The 27891-nt window shown below is 39.3% G+C and overlaps 2 protein-coding genes across 2 annotated transcripts; both read right to left on the bottom strand.

Moving 5' to 3' along the window:
- Positions 1 to 188: 188 nt before the first annotated feature.
- rom1a (retinal outer segment membrane protein 1a) lies at positions 189 to 5012 on the bottom strand (the record flags this gene model as incomplete). The annotated part of the gene is made up of 4 exons (XM_083910003.1): positions 189 to 401; positions 1332 to 1578; positions 1682 to 2112; positions 4863 to 5012. The coding sequence occupies 4 exons, from the start codon at positions 5010 to 5012 to the stop codon at positions 189 to 191; spliced, it is 1041 nt and encodes a 346-aa protein (XP_083766129.1).
- An 11792-nt stretch (positions 5013 to 16804) lies between these two features.
- zfpl1 (zinc finger protein-like 1) lies at positions 16805 to 21104 on the bottom strand. The gene is made up of 8 exons (XM_083903715.1): positions 20964 to 21104; positions 19469 to 19576; positions 19265 to 19376; positions 18984 to 19177; positions 18537 to 18615; positions 18234 to 18425; positions 18022 to 18145; positions 16805 to 17921 (listed from the first exon to the last, which is right to left on the bottom strand). Exons 2-8 carry the CDS (start codon positions 19568 to 19570, stop codon positions 17735 to 17737), a joined length of 990 nt encoding a protein of 329 aa, XP_083759841.1. The 5' UTR covers positions 19571 to 19576; positions 20964 to 21104; the 3' UTR covers positions 16805 to 17734.
- Positions 21105 to 27891: the final 6787 nt, after the last annotated feature.

Raw genomic sequence — 27891 nt, 5'->3', positions numbered from 1 at the left:
ATGTGTTTAACAGAGAAGGTACTGGTTATTCAATTTGAAAGGGCAGGATGGAGGGAAATGCTTTCCTGATTCTGTGAGATTCATAGAAATCGGTGTCACGTCTCCTTCTGCAAATTTAAATGGTCTTTCATCGATAACCCTCTCTGTGTGAAAATGATTCACAGGTGTGTGTTCATTGCGTCTGGTTTTCAAGCAGTGGCTGGAGCTGCTGCTCCGGGAGTGCCCTCCTCCACCTGGTTTGTAAGCATGAAGAACTTCAGCACGGGGTTGAGGTACTCCATGACGGTGTCTTTCACGCTTTTCTCCAGGAGGTACCCTTCTGTCTCGATTTCTGTGTTTTCCTTCCCCGCCACTGCCTCCATGGCGGTCTGCAGGAACCGCAAGCTGACCAGCACAGAAGCCTTGAGGGGGATGGAGGTAGACATGGGGGTGTTAGACAGAGAACAGCAGTCATAACAGTAATGATTCACAAGGACGGGCAAACAAATGCGGTGATCAGTAGATACTGCATGAATAAATAATCAAGGGTTGATCGATATTTTCTGGAAATGAGGTGAGATGAAAGGGTTTTTCAAGGGTTCTTGGTAACACCAATGGTTCCAGTAAGAACCATTTTGATCCAGAGAACCCTTTAAAAGCCCTTTCCCGAATAAAGGGTTTAAAAAGGGTTCTTGGTGGAACCCTCTAAAAGGGTTCCAGGTGGAAACTTGATAAAAAGGTTCTAACTGGAGCCAAAAAGGGTTCTCCTATGAGGACAAGCCGAAGAACCTTGTATGTTGTGTTTGATCAGGGAAACATCTAAAACATGCAACAGTTTAAAATGTGCCATGAAGTCATATTGCCTTCCTTGAATGTAAGACGCTGCACCCACTGGATCACTCTGGTTTATAACTACCTTCTTGGCTTGGTTCCTGCTTATTTATGCACTTTTTTTTTCAGAGAACAAAAAGCCATTATGCTTTATGGTCCAATTACTTTTTCTACCTGTCTGCTCCCCATGTTCGGACCGAAATGGGAAAAAAAGCTTTCAGTTTCTCTGCCCCCTCTACTTGGAATACCCTCTAAACTGCACTAAAATGATCAACATTTATATCACTGGGAGCTTTCCACTCTATCTTAAAAGACCAACAATGGGAATCCATGCACTTTATTTGTCTATTTAATTGTACTTTTATATTTCAAAGTATGTTTTGTAACTGTTAGGTCTTGATCTCAATGATCTGTTTTATCTGGTTAAATAAGGGTTAAATAAATAAATAAATAAATAAATAAATAAATAAATAAATAAATAAATAAATAGTTGGACCACTGTGATTCATGTCATCGTTTACCTGTAAGATAAAAACTGACAGGACTCCGGCTCCAATGGTGTTCATCAGACCCATATAGTAGTGGACCAGTGCTTCTCTGCAGCCTCGGAGGTAGATGTTGAGCTCCTCCGTCTGGTAGTCGTAGTTATAGTGAGCCGAGTTGTTGGTGAGTTGATACTGGATGCATGGCCGTGGGGAGCTGGGGTTGCAGCAGCTGAATGGGACACCGTCTACCAAGTATCGACCATCCACGTTGCTCTTGATGCGGCTATAAGGAAACAGGATATGTATCTGATATAGATTTTACTGCACCAAGATGTGCTTTTATACCATTGATATTCACTAATGCACATTATTTTCCATATACTTACTCTTTCACATCCTTTGAGCTGAAATCCAGGTAGCGGTTGCTGATCCACTGGACCTCAAACCAGTCCCTGAAGTCATTGTTACCACAACACTGAAACTCCATCTGCAGGTGATCGATATTCTGTTTCTGGAAGCAGCGGCCTGGCGTGTCCGTGTCCTTGTAGAAGCGGATGCCGTTCTTCAAACCAGCCTTCAGAGACGACTCCAGCGTGCCCTTCATGGCGTAGCTCATGATGACAGCCAGCAGCATGAGGACAGTGAAGAAACAAGAGATGGCAAAGAAGGGCTTCAGGAAGTTCTTCCAGCGAGGGAATCGCCCGGCTTCCAACGCATCCTGACAGATCTTTGACGCAAAGTAGTTGATTCCCAAGGAGGCCAGGCCAACTATCATCAGGGTGTTGGGTACAATATGTATGTCTGTGTTTTCCATCACCTGGAAATAAGTCACACAGGAATATACTTTATTGTTTGGGAAGGAAACATATTTTGATTTTCATTCATCAATACGTTCATTTCTCTGATATTGATATTTTTATCATTTTTTTTTGATTCTTCAATGGAAATACAGTGTTTTATTTACATATATAAATTAAAGGTGCCATATGTAAGAATGTGGTCAAAAACAGTTACTACATTGAAATTCAAAATACCAAGGTCTTTTAGGTTTGGTTTTCTGACGCAACTGGCAACCCGTGGTTGCTCGGCAGCTGAGACTCTACTGACTGCAATAATTGGTAGACGGCGGTAGGTGGCGCCACATGCCAAAACATGATTCCAAAACATAAACATGATTTGCAGTCTGCAAAATATTTTTTTTAATGCAAATATTTTGTCTGTACTGTTGTTGTTGGTGAGTTCAGTTTGTTATATGAACATTATTCCTGAGTCTCTGTGACATATTAGGAGGATTTTATGATCAGTTGCTTTAGATTTATTACATAATGCACCTTTAAACATTATTTAAAACCTTGAAATATGCTTTATTGGTCTGTTTTGTATATATTTTCTTTTTTAGGTTTGCAACCAGTCACTAATGCATTTCATGTTAGTCTGTTGCAAATCGAAATTGTGAGGGCTTAAATGTGTTGTTTAAATACAATTGGTGAGGAAAGCAGAAAAAGTAACTTATTACACATGTTACATATTTGTTCCATTATCTATGTATATTATATTTGTATAAATCATTGTCTTGTTGCTGTCTTGTAATTTTTTTGTCTTGTAAAATTAATAAAATCTCTCTATCCAATCACAATATTCCCATTTTTGGTAACACAACACATTAGTTGTGTTTAATGGGAATTCCAATGTGTTTACAAGTTCTTCTTCTGTAACTGGTTATGAGAGTTTGTTGACCCAACATCTTCTTAAATGTTTTTGCTTTCTCTTATTTATGCAGCCGATTTTTGTACAAGTCTGAACTCAGGGAAGTCACACTTGACTAGATGACATTTACAGTTGTTTATTTTGGTGCATACATGTATGTGCATGTGTTAGGGTGAAAGTGTGTAAACACTAATTTAAGACGCTTCTTGGCACAAAAACTGTTAAAAAAAAAAAGTCCATGGCAACATCCAAATAAACTAAAAAACCTTGTTGTTTTGTTGCTTGTGCAAAGTTGTGATGTCTTCAGCCTTCAAACATGTGGATCAGGATGAGGATGATTAAGACGGACAGATCCTGCTTTGTTAAATGATGACTCAGGATCCAAAGTGGGACACGGTCGTCTGTGCCCTTTTCACGGCGGCCATTTTAACAGGCCACAGTAGGAAAATCACAGGTGTAAATAATCAAATGAAGGATGGTCGAGGTCTGTTTAGCGTTGTCATTTTCAGGATGTATGCTGGTTTGTTTTCCCACTTTGCATGGACTGAGTCATTGTTAATATGATCAGTAACACATGTGCTTCCCACACTAAAGCACATCAAAGTGGCTGTTGTGCAAAGGCTAGCCTCAGGTATTAGAATCTATTTATTATTTTGTCCTTGAAAGATTCCCATTTTCTTTGAAGGTACATTTGGTGTTGTATAGTTGTGTTCTGTGTTATTCTTGTTCATCTGTGTAATTACATGTTGTTCCTAAATATACATTATTTACAACACAATTCTGAATTCTGAGTTTAGAATCATGCTAGTACAGTACAGTATAGTATAGTATAGTATAGTACAATATAGTATAGTATTGTATAGTAAAGTGTAGTAAGGTATAGTGTAGTATTGTATAGTATAGTATAGTATTGTATTGTATTGTATTGTATAGTATAGTATAGTATAGTATAGTATGGCATAGTATTGTATTGTATTGTATTGTATTGTATTGTATTGTAGTACAGCATAGTACAGTATGGTATAGTATAGTATCGTATAGCATAGCATAGCATAGCATAGCATAGCATAGCATAGTATAGTATGGTATAGTATAGTATGGTACGGTATAGTATAGAATATCATAGCATAGTATAGTATAGTATAGTGTGGTATAGTATAGTATAGTATAGTATAGTATAGTATAGTATAGTGTAGTATGGTATAGCATAGCATAGCATAGCATAGCATAGTATGGTATAGTATAGTATAGTATAGCATAGCATAGCATAGTATAGCATAGAATAGTATAGTATAGTATAGTATAGTATAGTATAGTATAGTATAGTATGGCATAGCAAAGCATAGCATAGTATAATATATATGGTATTGCATAATATAGCCATTTTTAAATTTAACAGTAATTTAAAAATTACAATTTCATGGTAATTGAAATGTTAAAAAGGTAAACAACAGCAAAGCTTTGGAGGGATAATAAACTAGTTAAGTACAGTACAGTATAGTATAGTGATGTCAGCAATTTGTAAAATTTAACAGTAATTTGAGGCATTTCAATTTCATTATTCAAATGTTAAAACAGCAAATAACAGCAAAGCTCTGGAGCAGGGTTTCTCACTCCTGGTCCTGTGGAGCCACAGTGCTGGTGTTTTCCCTGCTCCAACACACCTGATTCAAATACATGGGTCGTTATCAGGCTTCAGCAGAGCTCACTGACGAGCTGACCATTTGAATCAGGTGTGTTTGAGCAGGGAAACATCTTAAACATGCAGGATAGTTGCTCAGGAGTGAGAAACCCTGTTCTGGAGGAATAAACTAAGCTTCAAAGTTCTAATATAATTATTATTATTTTTTTTTTAAGTACCTCTCCTCTTCTGTGGAGCTCAATCTTAAGGATGCATCCCAAAGTGAAGGTCATGGCCCCGGCCACTGTGGCACACCAGGAGAGGAGCCACAGTCCCTGGGCCAGTTTCACCCTTTTCTGAAAGGGGAACTTCATCTTCATCACCACCATGGTTGCAGCGAGGGCCTTCGAGTCTCACCAGGGGAAGAGGGGAAGAGGATCGACAAGGCAACGAGGGACGGTGCTGTGATTTGTCTGCGAGAGAGCGGCAGAGGTGAGGTACACAGAGATGGAGATGACAAAACTGAAATACTACTAAGACTGTGGCAAATAAATGTGTAGCAAAAATAACAAAAGTAATAAATAACACCCTGATAATAAAAGTTTTGAAAATTTACGACTTACTCCTAAAACATAATATCCCTGGCATCTCAAACTAAACAGCTGTGAGAGCGTCAAACTTTACCTTATTTGTCGTCCAAGAAAGTGTCGAAAAAATGTCCAGTTATCTCCACCGACCACTGTGTACCGCCCACAGTGTGCCACACAGTGGATTTGGCACACTGGATTTGGCGAAACCTGAATGCGGGCAGTGTCTTACCTCTAATACCTACCTATCCTATTAAACCGGCCTGTGAATCCAGGCCATTGTCAGCTCAGCACCCATCAGTCATGAGGAGGGACATAGATGACAAACCAAATCGATCCTGACAGGGAGATATTTATGTATATTGCATTTGTTGTGCGCAGGAGCACATATCCTCATGACACAACATCAAATGTATACTCTCATTTATATTAATATTGAAGGGAGGACATACATAAAAGTATTTAGTAGCCTTAAAATAGTATTTAGTGGCCTCATAAAAGTATTTAATGGCCTCAAAAGAGTATTTCGTGGCCTCATAAAAGTATTTAGTGGCCTCAAAATAGTATTTCGTGGCCTCATAAAAGTATTTTGTGGCCTCAAAATAGTATTTAGTGGCCTCATAAAAGTATTTTGTGGCCTCAAAAGAGTATTTCGTGGCCTCATAAAAGTATTTAATGGCCTCAAAATAGTATTTAGTGGCCTCAAAAGAGTATTTCATGGCCTCATAAAAGTATTTAGTGGCCTCAAGAGAGTATTTAGTGGCCTCAAAAGAGTATTTCATGGCCTCATAAAAGTATTTCGTGGCCTCATAAAAGTATTTAGTGGCCTCAAAATAGTATTTTGGGGCCACAAAATAGTATTTAGTGGCCTCATAAAAGTATTTTGTGGCCACAAAATTAGTATTTAGTGGCCTCAAAATAGTATTTTGTCAAAACAGTATTTTGTGGCCAGAAATAAATATAGTAGCAGAGGTTTTTATACCCAATCAGGACAGTTAAGTAACAGAATGTTTTTTATGTTGTCTGACAAATTTTATTTAATTTCAACATTGTTTTGGGTCATTTCTTTCTTTTTCCAGTTTCATATTCATTTTTCAATCTTAAAGTTTCAATCTAGGAAACCAAGATTTTCATTTCATTGACTATTTGCTTATTTCAGCATAGGACAATTGTGTCCTGAACCCCTCAACTAAACTATAATGAATGATGTTATATTAAATGTGGTTGCCATTGGACAGTATGTGATACTGATTTTACATTCACTACAATACTGGACCTGTGCATTTCATTTCTCTTTTCATAGTTACTTGTGCCTCAAACTGTACACTCTATACCAGGGTTTCTCACTCCTGGTCCTGTGGAGCCACTGTCCTGCGTGTTTTAGATGTTTCCCTGATTCAAGTGGTCAGCTCGTCAGTAAGCTCTGATGAAGCCTGATAACGACCTATTTATTTGAATCAGGTTTGTGGAGCAGGGAAACACCTAAAACATGCAGTGGCTCCACAGGATCGGGAGTGAGAAACCCTGCTCTATCTGCACATTGTATGCATATGCACCAGTCAAAAGTTTGGACACACTTCCTCATGCAAGTAAATGGAAAGGTGTGCCCAAACTGTGCCCAGAGAATTTCCGCAACAATCTATAGTCACAATATTAAAACTGATATCTGGTTTCAGTATTATGGCTGATCAGTGCATTCAAATTGTCACTGGAGCATTTGGTTTGAATAAGGATAGAATAAAAAAAAGAACTTTATTTCAAAATGAATGTGCCCTGTCCATTGACAAGTCTCTATTTGTCATATAACATACTACATAAGATACTGTAATGTGGCTCCAATCTAAATTAGATTGTAGAGTTGATCCAAAATGAAACAGATGACTTTTGCCTCCTTGTTTGCTTTATTAGAAGTTTATATGGACAGATTACATGGGTCACATTTACACAAGCAAGTAGATCTGCTTCATTTGCAAACATTCACATTTAGCAGGTTGAAACAATGCTAACATCAAAAGAAATACAGCACAATACTTTTACATATACATATATTGTAATTAAAGCTATTACACAGATGGATTTACAAATTGTATATATCAGCAGTGACACTCAGGGTCTGTACACCAGGGTTTGCATCCGCAAAAATCACTTTATTGCAAACTTGCAGGTCTTTTCTGCATTTCTCATAGTCTAAGGATTTTGCCTTTTAACACTTTCTGTATGTTTTTGACTCATTCTAAATTGCATTATTGTCTTTACTACATAGATGAGAAGTTATATGAGTATGTCCAATAAAGCAAAAAAAAACAACAACAATGTACTAAGTACTGGTTTTCTAAGGAGAGGAAAGAACAATAAATATATTGAAGAAAACTACACATTTACATGTCACCATTAAATAAACAATTCTAATAGTGCAGGGTTTCTCACGCCTGGTCCTAGGAGCCACTTTCCTGCATGTTTAAGATGTTTCTCTGCTCAAACACACCTGATTCAAACGGTCAGCTCATCAGTAAGCTCTGCTGAAGCCTGATAATGACCTATTTACACCTCTCCAGAAAGTCAGTGAGCCACAGAAATGAAGCTCTCATTGCCTCCCTAGCAAAGATCAATTTTATTTCATGATTTTCGTTCACAACTGTCAACAATGTCAAAGCTTTGTTCGCTCTCCTTTCAACACCTCATCTGCTATTTCTCCCGTCCATCCATGCACCTCATCCGCCCTGCTCTGAGCTGTTGCCTCATTTTCCCTCATCTGTGATTCACAGATGAAATGGTTGAGCATCTGCTCAGCTGACTGCAGGCTGACCAGGCTGCTCTCCATTGCACTCCCAATATCCGCCCCCATGTCGCTGCTTGTTCTCCAGTGATGAATTATCTCATCATCTAAATCCTCACGGCTCGGGTGGTGGAGGTCCATCATGGCCTCTGTTCCTCTCAGCTCTTTCAGCATGTGATGGTGGGGAATTTCCTCCAGGCTGGCTGATCGGATCAGAATTGAAGAGCAAAGGGTTGGACTTGAGGTGATCCTGTAACTGCTCTCCACTGTCATGGCCTCAGACAGATTCGCGAAGCCAGGTGGGCAAGTATTGGTTTGCAGAGCGGGTAAAATCTCACTGTGGATGGTAAATTGGAGATGAGGTATCTGAGGCGTTCGTGCAGAGTGCAGTCTGAAGGTTTCCTCACCTCCTGACTCACTATCCCCGTCCATGTCTCCTTCCTGGTGTCTCCACACTTGATTTCTGCCCAGTCCCGTCAGTATAAATTGTGGGATCTCTTCTCCCATCTCTGACCAGTCAGATTCTTCTTCCTCCTCTGGAACTGAACCCAAAGATTGCTCCTGCCCGCTGGCTTTAGCGTTTCCATAATCATGGCTGTCCATGAACTGAGTCGGAGGAGGAGTGCTGGGGAGAACCACCTGATTAATGGCATCATCTGACTGGAAATGGATAGTGTTGGTGTTGTGCAGTGCTGATGTTGCCTAAAAAAAACAACAACTGATATTGAGTGTATTGAATGATTATTAAATTATGAAAAGTTTAAAGAGAATAAAGATTTTTCTCAGAATTAAATAGAAATTATAATACATAATTCTGAACTACCAGCTTGCTCTCATATAATAACATTGCTGTCAGTGAGACATAAGGAAAAACCTGTGTCCTTGGGAACTAAAAATACTGATGTTTTCTTTATGCAGGAGCATAAGGTTACAAACTTCAATTTCCACATGGAAAAGGTTGTCTAATTGTGAGATAAAGCGGTGAAAATATTGTTGAGACATTGTAGAGTTAATGCAGACGTACATCGCCATTTTACCCCTTGCTTCATTTACTGCCAGCCGCTCCTACGCCTTGCTATCCTGATTATATCAAATTAATCCTTAAACTTCATTCTGCTCCTCTGCTGTGTTCTGCTGTATGGATAGTCTTTTCTTGTCTCTCAAGCTGTCAGTATCTCATACAATCCCACTTCATTCTATACCATTTCACAAAGTATTATTCATGTTATTGACCTTTATTTGTCTCGTATAGTCTTTCGATTCTTGACAGAAATCAGGAGAAATACCATGTGTTTTTTTTGGGGGGGGGGGGGCTCAATGTTTGCCCTTACTACAAAGGAAAGTAAAGATCTTACGTTGAAGTGACTTTCTGTCTCCGCATTGTTGGTCAATTTTGCATCAGCGAGCTGCTCCGTCAGTGCTGAAATGTGCCGGTTCAACCTCTCGCGTTCTCCTTCCATACTCTGAGCCTGACACAAAAAAAACAGGAAATACACAAACTTTTCAGCAAGTTTTGTATGTTGTTTTCCTATATTTAATAACCTTAAAGGCGCCATATGTAAGAATGTGGCCAAAAAACGGTTACTACATTCAAATTCAAAATACCGAGGTCTTTTAGGTTTCGTTTTCTGACATAACTGGCAACCTGTGGTTGCTCGGCAGCTGAGACTCTACTGACTGCAGTGATTGGTAGACGGCGGTAGGTGGCACCACATGCAAAAACATGATTTCAAAACATAAACATGATTTGCAGTCTGCAAAAGATTTTTTTAATGCAAATATTTTGGCTGTACTGTTGTTGTTGGTGAGTTCAGTATGTTTTTATGAATATTATTCCTGAGTCTCTGTGACATATTAGGAGGATTTTATGGCCAGTTGATTTAGATTTATTACATAATGCACATTTTATCCCACCTAACATTGGATCCAACATGATCCCTATTTATTTATATTCATGTTTTAAATATGTCTTCATAACTTTACGCTCATGAAACACTAAATAATGCTTATCTCACCATAGAATGGAGGTTTTTCTGAAGAAGATCATTGTTCTGCTCTGTGGAGGAGCAGCTGTCGTGGAGTCTAACATAAGGCACACAGAGATAGAGTGAAAGACAAGAATAGTAGTCAGCAACAGTGCCGTATATTATTATTGTATATGTGTGTAAATAACATTTGATTTGTCTTTTGCTGAAATGAAACCTCTTAAACCTCTCAGTGAGGTTGCTGAGCTCCATGCGTGTCTTCTGAAGCTCTGTCTTCAAAAGCTTCTGGTTGCTCATGGATTCCTCTCCTAAAACGGCCGTCTTTAGCAAGCTTTGATGCAGACCTTCATTCTTGTCCTGTGATTTCCTATCAAGATAGATCCACAAAAAAGACAAAGTGAAATAATGACCACAAGCTTTAGGTACATTTTTTGCTTACATTGATCAAACTTTGGATGTGGAAAGCACACAGGTCTACATTGTTACTGTAACTTAGCTGTGATTAAGTTGCGTGTACTCACGTGATTCTGCCCAGCTCATCTGTCTTTTCCTGTATTGAAGAAAACAAAATGACTTAGACAATCATTGTATAATGTTGCTCAACAAATGAAGCTTAAAAATTAGAAAAAAAGAAGTGTCACTGATTATCATTAGTCTGGTCATAATAGCTAATCTACAGTTATGCAATAACCAATCAATGGTTCCATAGTGGGATGCACAGTGGTGTTTAAATCAATAGTAAAACAAATGAGTGGAACATCCTGATTGTGTAACCTGTTAATCAAGCATGTAATACATGGGAAACTATTGATCTGCCAGTCATTTTTTAATGAGCACATAAATACTGGAAATTCAAATATTGCCATACTTTATATGATGATGATGACGAGTCCAGAAAACTTGTCTGTTCCTCATCACGGCTCCTAGTGTTGCTGGGTAAATCTGCTTTGTTGGTATGAGACTCTGACTTCCTGTGTGAAGGTGGACAGTGAGCAGAAGGTCCCTTCAAATGGGTGTGGAGGTCATCGTGGTTGACACGGTCAAAGTCATTGCTGTCAGAGAGAGATTGGTTGACATGTGATTCAGGATGATGACCCTGGTGATGGCAAATATCATCTTCAAGATGGTGCAGATGAGATTCGCTGTTGTGGTCTCCATGGCGATGGGGATGTGATTCACTAGAATGGTTGCCATGGTAATGCGGATGAGATTTATTGTGGTGGTCACCATGGAGATTTGGATGAGATTCTTTGGAATGGTCGCTATGGTGATGTGAATGCGAGTCACTGTGGTGGTTGTCATGGTGATGCGGATGAAAATGACTATGATCTACCTCATGAAAGTGCCAGTGTGATTGCTTGTGTTGGTCCCCATGGTGCTGCTGATGGCCAAAACTGCAATGGTCTCCATGTTGATGCTCATGTGTTTCCCTGTGGTGGTCTCCATGGTGATGCTCATGCGTTTCCCTGTGGTGGTCTCCATGGTGATGCTCATGCGTTTCCCTGTGGTGGTCTCCATGGTGATGCTCATGCGTTTCCCTTTGGTGGTCTCCATGTTGATGGTGATGGTCTGGACTATAATGGTCTCCATGGTGATGCTGAGTAAATTCATTGTGGTGGTCTCCATGGTGATGGCTTGGACTTTGGTGGTTTCCATGGTGATGTTGATGAGATTCAGTGTCACCATGGTGATAATGATGACCTTCACTGTGGTGGTCTCCCAGGTGATTGCCAAATCTGTGATGGTGATGTGGTGGTGGGCTGTGATGATTACCGTGGTCAGTGGATGAGCTATGATGTCTGTGGTGATGTGATGTAGTAGGACACTCAGTTTTGGGGTGGCTGCTTTGGTGGTGGTAATAACCTGATCCATGGACATGGTGATGTGATGGAGTGGTGTGACCTTCTCGATTATGGGGTGAACTTTGGTCTCCATGGGTGTAATGAAAAGCGGTACTATGTTCTTCTCCATGGTGAATATCATGGCCATGTTGGTCACTATGGTGACGGTGACGAGAAGATCCATGACGGTTTCCATGGCGATGACAATGCTGTCTTTGGTGGTGAGTCGGGCTCAAGTGGCATCCATAACGATGATCTCGATTATGATGGTGACGGGACGGGCTATGGTAGACTCTATTGTGTTTATGGTGGTTACCATGGTGATTGGTGGGGCTATGGTGCTCTCCATGGTGCTTAAGGCGGCAGTGTCCTTGGTGATGGAGATGGTTTGTGCTGTCTTGGTCTCTGTGGTGATTCAGGCAGTTGCAGTCTTCACAGTGATGACGACGGTGGTAATGACGAGAGGTGTGATCTCCTTGGTGACGGTGGTAGCCCTTCTTGGAAGGCATGCGGTTGTGACGCTGAGGAGTTTGCGGTCTTTTCAAACAGCTAATGTCAGTGCAACTTTTGGGCCTGGGGTACATGCGACTGGGTGAGTCTCCAGAATGGTGACTGCGGCTGTGGTGGAAGGATTTAGATTTAGAGCGTTGAGCAGAGTGTTGCTTGCTGGTATGAGAGCGTTCACTGGAGCTAACTGAGTCTGCGCTGGTGGGCCGACTCTTCTGTTGTCCGTGTTTGTTAGCGCCGCCGTCCATCTTACTGGACTTAACAGAAGCCTGTCGTGGACCGCGGGGCTTTTGAGCATCTGTGACCCCAAGAGTGGTGAGTCTCATCGGGCTGAGCACCTGCCGAGTGATTTCATTGAGGAAAGCAGAGAATTTCTTTTTCTCCTTCATTAAATTCTTCTGGGCTTCACTTTTCCTCGTTTGTTGTTCATTTTCATCACAGTTTTCATGTTCCTCTCCGTCTTTAGGCCGACTTAGAGCCTCCATTGACTTGGTTTTACGGACATTTCCATCACTTCTTGATCCTCTTCTAATCTTCTGTGTTTTGGTAAGGCTGCCCTGAGTCTGGCTGTGTGAGGACTTGCCTCTCTCCCTTTTCCCTTTGACAGAGCGCCTGTTTCCGCATTTTTCATCTATCAAAGGAGCTGTGTCGTCTTCTCTGTCAAAGTATCTGTGTCTTCCTGTGATGTCCGTGCAGGACTGTGAATGCTGAGGCTTCTTGTGCGCAGATCTGTCCCAGCAGTCACTGCTGGTGTCAGAGGAGAAGCTAGAGGAAGATGATGAAGAGGAGGAAGAGAAGGAGGATGATGAAGAGGAGGAGGAAGATAGTGAGGATGAAGAGGAACCAGTTGAGGATGTCAAAGAGATTTCTGGAAGAGAAGCACGGTGGAGATTTGGCTTGCGATGGCAATGATGACACTGACAGTGTGTCTTATCACATGGATGTCCATGGTCTTCATTCAAAATGCTGCCATCTGCCTTTGAATGGGTGCTATTTCAGAAAAACAAACAAAAAAAACAGAATTTGCACATCTCTTGAAAGTTAAACATGAATTTTACTGAATATATAAAAAGGCATGTGATCGAAATATGACAGACTTACTCTTGGCAATAATCATCATCTGACTGATATAGCTTTTGCTGGTAGTGGTCCTGGTTTTGGTGATGGTGTGGGACCGTCTTTCCATGCTTGTAGTTTTTTTCTTGACGGTCACACATTTCAGAATTATGACCTTTGATGCCTGAGAGTGGTCATCAAAAAAGAGCAAAATATAGATCCCTGGGAAAATATTTTAAAAAGTCTGTTACATACAGAAAGAATATCATGCTTCTATATATATATATATTTTTAAATGGAAGTAAGCAAAAAATTATGATGAAAATACACGTATGATTAATAGTTACTTCTTATAATTTATGATTAATATAAACATTTTAATCAGTGTAATACCACATACTGCAAAAGACAAAGGTTTAAAAGTAACAAGACACGCAACAGGTAGATCATAAAGCCAATGCCAGAGCCAGTTTTTAAAAAGATAATTCATTCTAAGAACAATCACAAAGAAATGTTCAAACATTTATATATTAACATGTATAAAGTTAAAATTTGTACTTACATTCTTATGAAGTTTCAGGAATGACAGAGGAGATTACTGTTGATTGTATTATCTGAAACACAACTAAGTCTCTGTGTCTGTGAATGTTCACAATCACACATCAATATATATACTCCTGCGTCGTCCAATGACAGAGGAGCCAGTTGTTGCATGCGACCGCTTTGAACTAACTTAACTCTTTTTGCAAACTGTCATATATACAGGGATTTACAAGGTCGGGCAGTATTTCTGATACGTGTATTTGAAAATACATATTTCAAATAGAACATTTTTTTATTTGGTTATTTGCATTTTGTAAAATTATGAAAATGCCTTCAAAACACAGATTGGACTGCATGGTGCCTACTTTAATTTTGCACAGGATCACAAGCTTTTGCCACAATTGACTTTTTTGTTCTATATTTAGTAATTGACTTTTTCTAGACTTTGAATTTGTGTATGTTCTCAATCTTTTCAAATGATTTAGTTCTGTGGTAATGAGAATTTTGTTAATCATGTCATGATTTTCGGCTTCTAAGTAGCATATTTGATGACGGAAATGACTGTATTGGATCATAATAATATGTTACATTTAAATATGATGATGATGATTTTTGTTGTTGTATTTATAGTAATATAGGTTTCAGCTTAGATTCTATTATGCAACTGTACTGAGATAAAACATACTTTTAGTGTCTTAGTGTCATTATAAATGACCTTAAAAACTTCATATTTGGAAAGTACAATTCTTATGAAAGTCCAACCTTACATTTATCTGGGCAAAGGTTTATTTTGGGATGTCTCTAACAATTTGTTAAGCTGGGGGAAACAAATACAAATGCACATTTGTATAAAACAATCACCACTCCAGAGGTCAAACGTTGATCTCAAAGGAGATTTTTTCCACTTGTGATCGCTGTCGTGTGTCAAGTGGAGAGATACAGTAAAATCACAGTCCGCATGTTAACTACAAAGCAGTGAGTTATTGACCAGGATGTCCCTATTATGTCAGTGCAATGGGCAATCTAATAACTCAGAGCTGCTGAGAAATAATTGAACTCCAATAGAGTGACAAAAGCGGTTGCACTCCAATAGACACAGTGATGTTATATTAAACTCACCATGACGACTATTTCTTTATAACACCAAGAGACATCACAGTCCTCATGTTTGTGGTGTGCACTGTACAAGCACCTGATCTGTAAACTGGCGTAATGTCTGGTATTTTTTGCCCCCCAGCAGGTTTCCCATCATCAATGTAACGTGACTCAGATCCACTGACAATCAATGGGAACCCTGCTACACTGCGTCGGACACAGTGGAAAGATGGAGGATGGAGGAGGCGACCCCGGCGCTCACATGCAACGATCTGTGAGTAATTCGGGGGGATTGTTATGAGGATTCTCAAGGACGACATGTGACAGCGTTACATCACACCGTTTCCACAGCATCACAGGCTCAATAATGAATAATGCTCACATACTAAATGACTCACAAGGAGTCAGCCTTCACTGAAATGACTTAAAAATAATACTCCTCACATGTGCTTGAAGTTCACATGATCTTTTGAGCTATTGTCAATACAACCAGGTGAAGTTTAAACTGAGCATCAGAATGTGTTAGAAAGGTGATTTAAGAGACTTTGAATGTGGCACGATTGTTGGTGACAGAGACTCTTGTTGTGGAAATTCTCTGATGCTGGTGACGAATGAAATAGAGAACTTCTGCTGGCCGACAAGGTTTTATTTTCTTTGCAAGGAAAAGGTCAATCTTCACAGGAGTGATCCTAGCTGGAGAAAGACCCAGAGCAACTTGAGCACGAAACATTTATACCCGAGCAACTCCCCTTTCGCATCCCTCCAATAGACAAGGAGTCTGTCTTTCCAGGCTGTGTTTTCACACCTCTTTGTCTTATGTAAGGTTTTGGGGAGCCCGACTCCCTGCGGATGTGGTAGGAAGGTGTCAGTTCAGGAACTGGTATCTTGTGTTAGAAAAGGGTGATGGGCAGCTGTAGCTCAGAGAAATTGAATTTGCCATTACAGGCTGGTCTCAGCTTTTCAGAAACTGCAGATTTACACACTTCTCACAGAGAATTGTCCAAAAAGAGAAAAGATCCTGTGAGCGGCAGTTCTCGGAATAAAAATGCCTTGTTAATGCCAGTGGTCAGAGGAGAATGACCAGACTGGTTTAAAACAGTTGTGAGATAAGAGAATGTACTGACACTGTGGGTAAATGAGTGGCCTTTACAGTGATTTGCTCTCTGCAAATGCTTGAGTCTGTATCTTCATACTCGAATGTAATTGCCATAAATCTTACTCGCATTAGTCTTTGCACAGATGGGTATAGCACAGCAAGTAACCTGGCAACTGCAGCCTTTTACGAGCCACTGATGTAACAGCATTTCCTCACAACAAACTCACTGCTGAACATGGGCTGGATGCACCACCAGGGGGAGTCATGTGCAAATATTTGTGAAATCACCACAGTAGTCCACTGTTACCTACAGAGCAGGTCTGACTGCTCGCTTTCTCAATAATCTTGGGTAAAGTTCACAGTGTTCATCACCAAGCTTTTGTGTCTCTTATTCACATTCTTCTCAAAAACAACTGGACATGGAAATTATTTTTTTAAGAGTCTTTTTTATCATTGGTGCAAGAGCTGTTTAAATGAACAATATGACTGCAATGACAACTTTCTTTAAATGCAATTAGGAATGTCATTTCATTAAACAAAAGCTCCAAAACAGCAGCAAAAACTAATGTAATCCTGTGATGACAAAGTTTATGTTATTCACAAAAAAAACAAACAAGAGACCAAGGCAATCGTCTCTCAATGGAGTTTCTATGAAGGCGAGCTTGAATGAGCTTTGCGATTACCTAGGACCCAGTGAAATAAGATACAGACAGTACATTTTATTTAAAATGAATTACAGGTCACCTCCTAGTGCTCAAAATATTATTCATAAATAAATTCCATTTTCAAATGTAACGATATCATCTAAATGTTGCTTCCAACCAGCATATATTTACCCTACTGTACTCCATTATCCATCCCCGCAAAAAGATAACTTAATATTATGAATCTTACTGTACAGTTCAGAAATCCTTCAGTCTTTCATTCTGCCTCTGAATTCATGGAGCAACGCTAATATTAACGTTCTGAAATTCTTGATAATTTTCCATTTAATAAGACAGCGAAACACCATGAGGAAAATGTACACACAGTATGTATGGACAGTTTAAAAGCAATGCACCCGGAAATAATGCACACACCCAGGATTAGTTAAGTATTAATAGTGTGAGGGCGATTTGATTCCAGTTCAGCAGGCCACTTCTCTCTAAAAAAAAAAAATGAACTGCACGCAAGGCCACTCGATTCAAATCGGCACGTGGAGTCAGTTTGGAACCGTGTCAACGTAGCTTGACGTTTGATAGCTGAATATATACATTCTGACATTTCGACCAGCTGGAGGATGTTCTTTCAACATCGACAGTGTTTATTTAATTTTGCCTTATAGATTTAACTTAAGAAGGGTCAGTGACAAATGATTGCTGGTATCGTAAATATAAATATTCAAGGGCGAAGCCTTTTAGGCTTCAGACTTTGCTGGGATCACAGGAAACCTTTTGCATGTTGTGACAATGATCTGAAGGGACATGGGCGTGTTTCTTATGCCTGATAAATATGAATGGATTTGTAAGAGGTGCAGCATCTCTTTCCATTCCAAGTCAGGTAAACAGCGCTCTCTATTGGGCTTTACCATGTAGTGGAAAGTCCCATGGTAACACAGTAGGAAAAGAGCGAATCGATACCCGTCGTCAGTTTTTCCCCACACGAATGTTGGGGTTAAGGAGAGGATCTAAATTTGGGTCTGATCCAGCTGTGGCACGTCCAAGTTTGGCCATGATGATTATCAAGGTGAAGAATCCCAGAACTCCGACCACAAGCAACATGAACACCCGCTGTTTCCAGGACAGAGACGACCGCTTCCCACCTGTGCGATTCCTGGAATTGTTTATGAATGGAATAAAAATAATAAATAAATCTAGGATCACAAAACCTTCTCATGACAGTTCATACTTTTGTGTCACATATAAATACTGACTTGAGAATTTGAGCGAACCAACTTAACGCTGGTCGCCGCCGGTATTTGTCGTCATCGAAGTCGATCTGTGTGACAGAGCTGGGACCACTATCCCGTGTGTCATAGAGCTTTCTAGGGGATGATGCTGGAGAAGAAGAAGAAGAAGAAAAAACAGACTAAGAATTTGCTTCATAATCAAAGGACTGGACTCGGATGGCTTTTGATTGCTTTACCTGAGTGTAACGTGACTGTGTCAGAGGTGGTGGCAGTAGTAAAGTTGATCACAGCGTGGTCCTGCTTATTCGGATCCCCGTTTTTACGATGACCTCCAAGGTCTTCCTGTGCTGCAGGTGGAATCGGGTTTGGTGGTGCACTGAAGCCTGTGCTGTACGAGTGACTGGGGTAAATGTTACTTTGTTCTTGTGCTATGGAAATAAAACAATTAACAATTCAATCATTGGCAAATAACTGTATAGACAGCGACAAAACAACCCCATACAATATGCTCATATTAAAATATACAAAAAAAAATTTACCCTCAAATGTTGACCAGTCAGTGTAATCCGTGACATCATTAGCTGTGGTTTCCTCGAGAACCAAAATGGGCTCTTCAATCTGTCAGTCATACATCACATTTTATTAATGTGTGAACATTACATCTGTACAATTTGATTGGTATAAACAACCAGAATGTCACTTTATTTATTATGAAGTGTCTTCAGGAAGACCATCTATAGTGTGTTCTCACAGAAAAACTACACAACTTTTTCACACAAAAGTCACACGTGGATGCAAATTTCAGGCTACAAGAATCATTCAGAGATTCTTCCTACATCCCGGCTAAAGTATGCAGTACAAAACCTCCAGCAACATGAATAGCATGCAACAGAACACACAAAAACAATTGCTTTGCATTCGAAGTGAACACACCATACTGGTTGTGAGACGACTACACACGGGGTTTAGCTGGAAAAGGCTCTTACCAGTGGCAACCCTAACCCAGCTCTAGCCCAGTTAACAGACGACAGCTGGTCTTTCAGCGCATCTGCGATTGGACTGGCCAGGTTAGAGGGAGGGAACACTGGTCCCTGACAGCTTGGACACTGGTATCCCGCTGGAGCCGTATGAAGGGGCAGCCGAGATGCCAAGTTATTGAGACAGGACCAGTGGAACAAATCTGTGGATGGAAAAGTAATTCACATCACAGAAACAGTAATAAATATGCATGAACTGCTTATTGCAAACAGACAACTGATCATCTTACCATAGCAGACCAGTCTGACGGTGTCTTGAGAATTTAGTGGAGTATTACAAAGAGTACAGTTGGGGTTGTAATCGCTGTCCTGAAGCCATTGCAGATACGACTGCACGATACACTGATTGGCAGCAAGTGAAAATAAAACATTTTAACATTTTGGTAAAAGTTTTTCACAAATACACACAGTGTGATACTTATTCACGCACTCACCTTGTTGTGGTTTGAGACGAGGCAATGCTCGCACACATTTACACGGTGTTCAAAGCAGAATAAGTTGGTCACCTTTCTCTTCGGGCACTTGCACAGACCCATAGCCACCTGTGTTGTTTGGATGAGAGTCAGAATGAAGGCAGGTTAGTTATCAAGGTATACAACAATAACAGTCCTGTCATTGTGTAAATTAGAGACTGGCACTGCACTCCTGTTTATTTTAAGTCTTTCAACATAAGCAAAAGCATGTTTGCATTGCATCAATTTATCTTTTCGTTTATACACTTGAGCGACTCTTTCCGTCTTTGTTTTCTCGCGACTTGAAATTTGGCAATCACAGTGTCTGTTGGCATATATTTGCCTCTGACAACTTACTCATCCTGTGCATAAATATATGCAGATAGGCATCACTGGGTCATTGTGATAAAAAAAATCTTACTTTGCCAATACATCTTCTCACTTTCAAGATCCTCTCTTTCACAAGGTCACCCTGAAACTTTCCAAACACTACCACCAAGCTGCTAACCTCAACTCAGTATACACATAATCAAACATGAGTCCCAGTCAGCATGAAATATATCAGATAGATGTTGTTGTTTTTTGTCAAGCAGCATTCCAGTAAGCTATCTGCTCTGCAGTTGACGTGAATTATCTATTGTTTCTCCAAACACTTTGGAGTTCCGTGTCAGAGTTTTCCACGTAGACTCTGCAAATCCACATGCAACTCTGCCATTACACACATACACAGCTATTCTTTCCATTCTATTCATTAGAACAGCCTAAACAAGGCCTTATCCTCAAGTAGAGCTGCAACTAACCATTATTTCCATAATTGATTAATCTGTCAACTATTGTGATTAATTGAGTAATCCTTTGGTCCATAAAATATCAGAAAACGTTAAAAAAACAAAACAAAAAAACCTGGAAATTATGATGTTCTTGAATGTCTTGTTTTGTCCACAAACCAAACTGATTCACTTTTGATGATTTCTTCGTTTTATGGAGCAAAGAAACCAGAACATACTCACATTTAAGAAGCTGAAGCACTGAGAAATCTCAAATTGTGTTATTTTCCCTTCCCCTATACTGAATAATAACATTAAATAATACTCTATTGCCAATTTGCAAAGCTATTTCATCATTATAAGAGGAATATTGACAGGCTTTACGGTTATCCATGTAATTTCTAGTGTTTCAGTGGTACCCAGCTGCTCCTGCTATGCACATTGACAGCAGACGTGATTTTAATATCTTTAATTGTACTCAACCACGTAGTTAGACATTTCATGAGGTCGTGGCTCTGGCTTTATGATTCAGCACTAACTTAACATGCACCTTATTTACCGCTACAGCTTAATTCTAACAGTTCACTGAGCTAGCATTAGCTGCTAGCTCGGCTAAAAGTTGTCAGATGAAATGACGTTGGCGAGCTAATCGAGCTAGCTGCAAGAGCTGAGGAAGTGCCGACGCAAAAGCGAACCAACTCCAAAATTACCTGTCACGCAGACTTTAATCGAGTCCTGTTATTTCAAGTCCTGTTGTACGACTGTCATTTACGTGTCCTTATTTGATTCCAAGATGAGGCGGATCCACGAGCTGTCATCGGTAAAGTTGTCTGCAGCTAGCTGCTTCCTTCCTCCTTCTGTTTATGTGCCACGTCTCTTCCGCTTCGTGTCCTTCTGTGAAAAAGTCCTTCTGCGAATTCTCTACTCTGTCGCCACCTGCTGGGCCGGAGATGTTCTTGCTGTGAGGCAAGAATACGAACCACTGTTCAACCATGTACAAATAAATCATTAAGCATGTGAAATATTAAAGGAGGTGTTGTGTAAGGCGTTAAGTGACGTGTTATATAACAACCAATGAGGGTGTTTGTTGTTGAATGGCGAAGGACCCGGATATAGCCTTAGAGGAAGTAAAGTTGTTGATAACCTAACTCCCTGCGTCGTTATTATAATAACACAACATGGTGTCAGAAATAATCTTCGAGTAACATTTTTGAGTGAAAGAATCTGGAGTTATAAAACTACTTTTAACACGTTTTTATTGTTCCTACTATTATGATCATGTTAGAGTCTGCAGGGTTTCTGGCCTGACTTTATTTTATGATTATTATATTAATCATAACCTTAACTATACGTTAGCTTAATTTGTAAACCACCTATCCAAATACAGTGACAAATTTGAACTTTGAAATTATTTAAACCAAAATGCATAGCAATGACACCAAATGGTTCATTTTTTTCATTTTTTAAAAATCATCATAAAGGTGAAGCAGCCTGTTTTCTTAATGTTGTCATTATTTACTTTGACAATATATAAAATCCATGAATTCTGTGACAGAAAAAGTTTGTCTTTTGCAACATTTTTTATTATTAGCATACAGTATATCAGTGAATGGAAAATCAAAATCAAGCAAAAAGCGTCCAAGAAAACAATGATGAATGAACAATGATTCCTGTAACAACGCAAATTCATTATTATTATTATTATTATTATTATTATGATATAAACTAATAGCCATGGTCGATTAAATAAACCATTAAATTTAAAATTTGAACCTTTCATTACGTCATTACACTTTTCACGTTGGGTTTGCCTTTTATTTATTTCTAATTCGAATTACATAGATTTATTCCTGGCTTAGTGCGGTCCGCGCCCTCCCCTCTCGATAAATCTATTTGGAATCCTCCACTTCCTGTTTGCCATTCACAAGTTCCACACATGCAGAGCCAACAGGAGCAGGAGGAGACACCTGTGAGGACGAGGAGCAGCGAGGACAAACATGTGGTAACTGCTGCTTAAAAATGATCCACACATTTCTTAGATGTTCTATTGACGCTCTGTTTACAACTGTTGTTAACATCCGACCTGAGTGATATAATCACAGGTGATCAGACTCCACCTGCTGCTGCTAATGCTAATGTGACGTCACTGCTCCACAGTAAACACACACCTTTCATTTAATTTCTCTTCACATACAAATTATGTTTTCTGTTTGTTACAGAAATACAAAGAATCCAGGAAATGTTAATGTTATTATTTTATTTGTTTGGTCCAGAAAACGTTTGGAAAATGTTCATCAATGTTTCTCAAACCTGGAATTGATGATTCTCAAATTTCTTCTTTTTTTTGTTTATCCACAAGCCAAAAATTATTCCGTTTTAATTATTTCTTTGTTATAAGGAATAAAGAAACCAGAAAATGTCTAACATGTGTAATAAAATAAAACAATTAAAGAAACAACAACAGTTAGATTATTAATTAATTAAAGTATTTGACAATTTAATAATGGTTTAATGATGCAGCAATCATTGCATCCCTAATTATATTATATATATATATATATATATATATATATTTTTTTTAAATCATAAGAAACACCATGATACGATTTAATCACGATATTTGAAAAATCATATATTGCGTTATACTGACAGTGCTCGTGAAAGTGAGCACTTGGCACCATCTAGTGGACTGAAATATTAATTTATTTTGTCATTTTTTAATGCCAATCAACAAAAACGTTATTTGTAACATCACTCAAAAAAAATATAAGCTAAAAAATAATAAAATTTGGTGCCACACAAACTGTCACTGTATTTGTTTAAAATAACACTGTGTATTCACTAGGGATGCACTGATCCACTTTTTTTCACTCCCGATCCGATCCCTGAATTTGGATATCTGCCCATACCGATACTATTCCGATATGGATGCTCTGTTTGCTTTAATATTATCATCATCATTATTGTTGTTATATTTTATATAAGGCTTTAATAAACTCCAAGTATGATATGTACGACTTTTCAGGGACTTTACAGACCCCTGGCGATTTTTTTTAATTTTTAGAAACACTTATGGAGACATTTCAGTATCGGAAACCTGATACCGATACTGGATCGGATCCATCTCTAGTATTCACTGTGTTTTGTCGCCGCTTTCACGTTAGACACTGGAGACACATCGCAGAGTGGCATTTACACTTCTGTACAATATTTGCACAATGTCTCTCTGATCACCTTCCGTAGTGTTTTGGCAAATCGGTTAACAATCTGTCCTTGGGGCTCATTTACACCTGTACTTGAAAGTGGTCATGCGCGATCCAATTACTTAGACGGCTTAGACTTCCTTTTACTGTCATTGCATTTACTTGCATTTATGTCGTTGCTTGGCAACCGGAAAGATAACAAACACAGCATTAAAATTTGAGGTAGTGAGGTACTGTAAACAATTACTTCAAGAAAAAGAAAAAGTGTTTATGTAAGTGTTTATGTATATGTATATAAATATGTATAAAAAGTAGTGCAGAAAAAATAAAATACAATCCCATCACAGTATCCAATATGCCGATTTATCTTGGGCCGATATATATATATATATATATATGTATATATTAGGGATGTAACGATATGCGTATCGAAATAGCGCCACTCAGAGCCAAGAACCTGTCTCGCGGCGTGAAAAGGCAGAATCATGAAACTCCCTTTCTAACTCCCAGTTATTTTTCCAGTCAGCCACATGATATGAGCTGTTCGTGCTACCAAACTTTTCAAATTACTATTATTTTTATTAGAGTGATTATGTAAACAGCGGAGAATCCACAGATTTTTATCACTCTACGAACAAGATTCACGGATCCAGCCCCAAAATAAGAGCAAAACAACAACTGACTTTCAAGAAATACAAGCGGAAATGTTGTCTTACCTTTGCTGTTTATCAAAACAAGTCATTTCCACCGGAACAAAACCACTTCTAATGAAGAACTACACTTCCCAGCATGCTTTGGGGACAAATCCCAGTCTGATTGATCATTTACTTTGTATTTTTCAACAGTATTATTTTGTTTCAAAAAAGAGAGAAATCTTTGGTTATTTATTTATTTATTTAAGTTCAGATCTGTTCACAGTGTTCCAAAATATTTGTTATTGAATGTTACAAGTTGTTTTAGAAGTAAATGTTGTTTAAATAAAATGTTTTTTAAATTAAAAAAAAATTTGTGGAATGTATCGAACCGTGGGTCAAAAATCGTGGTACAAATCGAATCGTGAGTTTGTGTATCGTTACAGCCCTAATATATATGTATGTGTATATACTCAGTCAGGTCCATAAATATTGGGACATCGACACATTTCTCTTCTTTTTGGCTCTATACACCACTACAATGGATTTGAAATGAAACATATGTAAATATGTGCTTTAACTGCACACTTTCAGCTTTAATTGGAGGACATTTACATCCAAATCAGGTGAACAGTGTAGGAATTACAATACTTTATATATGTGCCTCACACTTTTTAAGGGACCAAAAGTAATGGGACAATTGACTGAAAATCTATCTCATGGACAGGTGTGGGCTATTCCTTTGTTATGTCATCTTCAGTTAAGCAGGTAAAAGTTCTGGAGTTGATTCCAGGAGTGACATTTGCATTTTGAATCTGTTGCTGTTAACTCTCAATATGAGATCCAATGAGCCGTCACTGTCAGTGAAGCAAGTCATCATTAGGCTGAAAACTCAAAACAAAGCCATCAGAGAAATAGCAAAAACATTAGGTTTACCTAGTTTGGATGTAAATGCCCTCAAATTAAAGCTGAAAGTGTGCAGTTAAAGCACATATATTTCAAAGCCAGTATCTGTCCATACCGATAATATCGTGTATCAAGACACATTTCGATGTCAGGTGTAATAAACCAACAGCATATTTTGCTCTAAACAAATTTGGGCTGAAACAGTTAAATTAAATTAAAATAACTTAAATCAAGCTTTCCGATTTTACAGCTTCTTAAATGTCAACATGTTCTTCTTTCTTTACTCTATAAAAACAAAGAATTCATTCAAACTCAATCATTTTTGGTTTGTGGACAAAACAAGAGATTTGAGAACATCATCATTTTCCAGGTTTAAAAAACCCTGATCAACATTTTCTTACATTTTATGGACCAAACCATGAATCCAGTATTTGTATTTGTTTATGGAGCAGTAAAGTAGGATTCACCTGTGATTTCATCACCTCAGACGGACGTTAACAGCACTTGTCAACAGAGCCTCTGTTTAATGTGTCTGCATTGATTTCCATTGTTAACATGTGACTTTAGTGAAAACCACATTCACCTGTTTGCTGCTTTTTCAGGCTGAAGCCAGTCCAAGTCAACTGCAGCTGTTTGGATCTCTTCAGTGTTGGGATGTTAACACAGAAACTTCACAAACACTTATTTTTGTCTTTATTAAAACACTTTAGATGATCAATGTTTAGCTCGCCTTTTTTCTTTGTCCTTCTGTCCCTGCTGGCAGCCACGTTATGAGTGAGAGTGAGTGTCTGGAACACAAGATGATTTGTACAGACTTGAGAAAAGCCCAAACTATCCCTTTAACTGCAGCTGTTAGTCAGTGTTTAGTATAAATGTGAGAGTGGCTCAAACATGAGTTAAGTAGTGAACAATAATGGTATTTAGAAGGTGCAGCGAGCTAAACATGGATCATCTAAAGTGTTTGAATAAAGATAAAAATGAGTGTTTGTCAAGTTTCTGTGTGAACATCCCAACACTGAAGAGCTCCAAACAGCTCAGAGTTGGACTGGCTTCAGCGTGAAAAAGCAGCAAACAAGTGAATGTGGTTTTCACTAAAGTCATCTGTTAACAATGGAAAAATGATGTTCACACATTAATCACACAGAAGTCTAATTAATGTGTGGATGATTTTTAAGCAGCAGTTACTGGACACCTGGCCCCCAACTGTCTGGTGGACTTTCAGGGAGTGAACCCCTGTCATTTTTTTATGTTTTTTTTAATGAATTTTAGGCAAAAAATGTGTGAAATAAAATGACATAACCCCTTCCTCTCATGTCTGTGGAGATCCGGGGGGGCACAAGCCCAGCCCCGTTTTCCCACCCCCGTGACACCACATGCACCACCACCAGTGACTAATCTATTGGGACCACGAGGTGGAATCGAACCAGCCACCACCTGACTGACACAACTTTATGGTTGTGAACAAATCCACCACGCCACACATCCCTGAGAGATTCAGGAGCTCTTTGTGCTTTTCACTGTTCACTTTGGACGTGGGACCTTAAATGTTAGAGTATAAGGGAATTGAACCCACAACCTCAAGATCTTGATGACTGCTCCTTAACCAGTTGAGCTAACTCCACGCTCTTTCTTTCTTTTTTCAAACTCCTATTTACTGTTTGTGGTTGAATATTGTATTTAAAATTCAGTCCATGCAAGATTCAATCCTATGCTCTCAGGAACCAAGGGTTGAACCCACAACCTCAGAATCCTGACAACTGCTCCTTAACCAGCTGAGCTAACTCCAGGCTCTTGCTTAGAGTTTTCGAACTCCTATTTACTCTTTTTAGTTGAATATTGTATTTAAAAATTAGTCCATGCAAGATTTGAACCCATGCTCACAGGAACCTCAGGAACTTCAGTCACTCTCTTAGTCCCATGAACTATTTGTCCTTGTGTGCTTCTTTGCAAAATTTGGAACCCTTTCAATAATAGAATCCATGACTTCAACGTATTGAAGTACTTAGTCACGTCCGTTCGGCAAATGCAGCCAAACAGTTTGTGTAATGGTTTACACAATTGTCTTTGGAGCAGGAGATCTGGGTTCGATTCCCCCTTGAAACAAGTACCTTTATGCATGCAGTTTTTCTCCCAATGTGATTGACACACACACACATTGAAGTCTGGTTGTATGACCATCAACACTAACTTTGCTTACACACACACTGATTAACTGTGGGGGAGTGTGTGAGTGGGGGGTGGATTGTGTCGGGCGGGAGGTAATTCACAAACACAGGGAGAACATGCAAAACCACATGCAGGTAAGCCCATGTTCCAACCGGGATTCGAATCCTGGTCTAAAGACAGGATTGCAACACTCTACACAAGCGTGCTCAACCAGGTGAGCTATTTCTGCTCATGGGATTTTTCCTTGAAATTTGGAAGCCTTTCAATAATCAAACCCATGACTTCAGAGTGTTGAAATATTTAAGAATGTCAGTCTCCTGCCAACAGCCAAACAGTTGGTCTAATGGTTTACACCCTTGCCTTTGGAGCAGGAGACCTGGGTTCGAGTCCTGGTTGGAGCAAGCACCTTTATGCATGCACTTTTTCTCCCCGTGTGATTGGCACACACACTGAAGTCTGGTTGTATGACCATCAACACTAACTTTGCTTACACACACTTAACTGTGGGGGAGTGGTGGTGGATTGGGGGCAGTGTGGGGGTGGAGTGTGTGTGCGGTGTGTGTGCTGGTGAATACACAAACACAGGGAGAACGTGCAAAACTGCAAGCAGGAAAGCACATGTTCCAAGTGGGATTCGAACCCAGAGTAAATGTGGACTTAAACCAGAGTCTCCTGTTACAAAGACAAGCATGTAAACCATTACACTATCTGTTTGGCTGTGTGTGCCGGAC

This window comes from Microchirus variegatus (genome assembly GCF_963457635.1).
Source record: "Microchirus variegatus genome assembly, chromosome: 2".
In the NCBI taxonomy this organism is placed as follows: domain Eukaryota; kingdom Metazoa; phylum Chordata; class Actinopteri; order Pleuronectiformes; family Soleidae; genus Microchirus; species Microchirus variegatus.
Note: the sequence above shows the minus strand (reverse complement) of the source record. Positions and strands in the feature narration are given on the sequence as shown.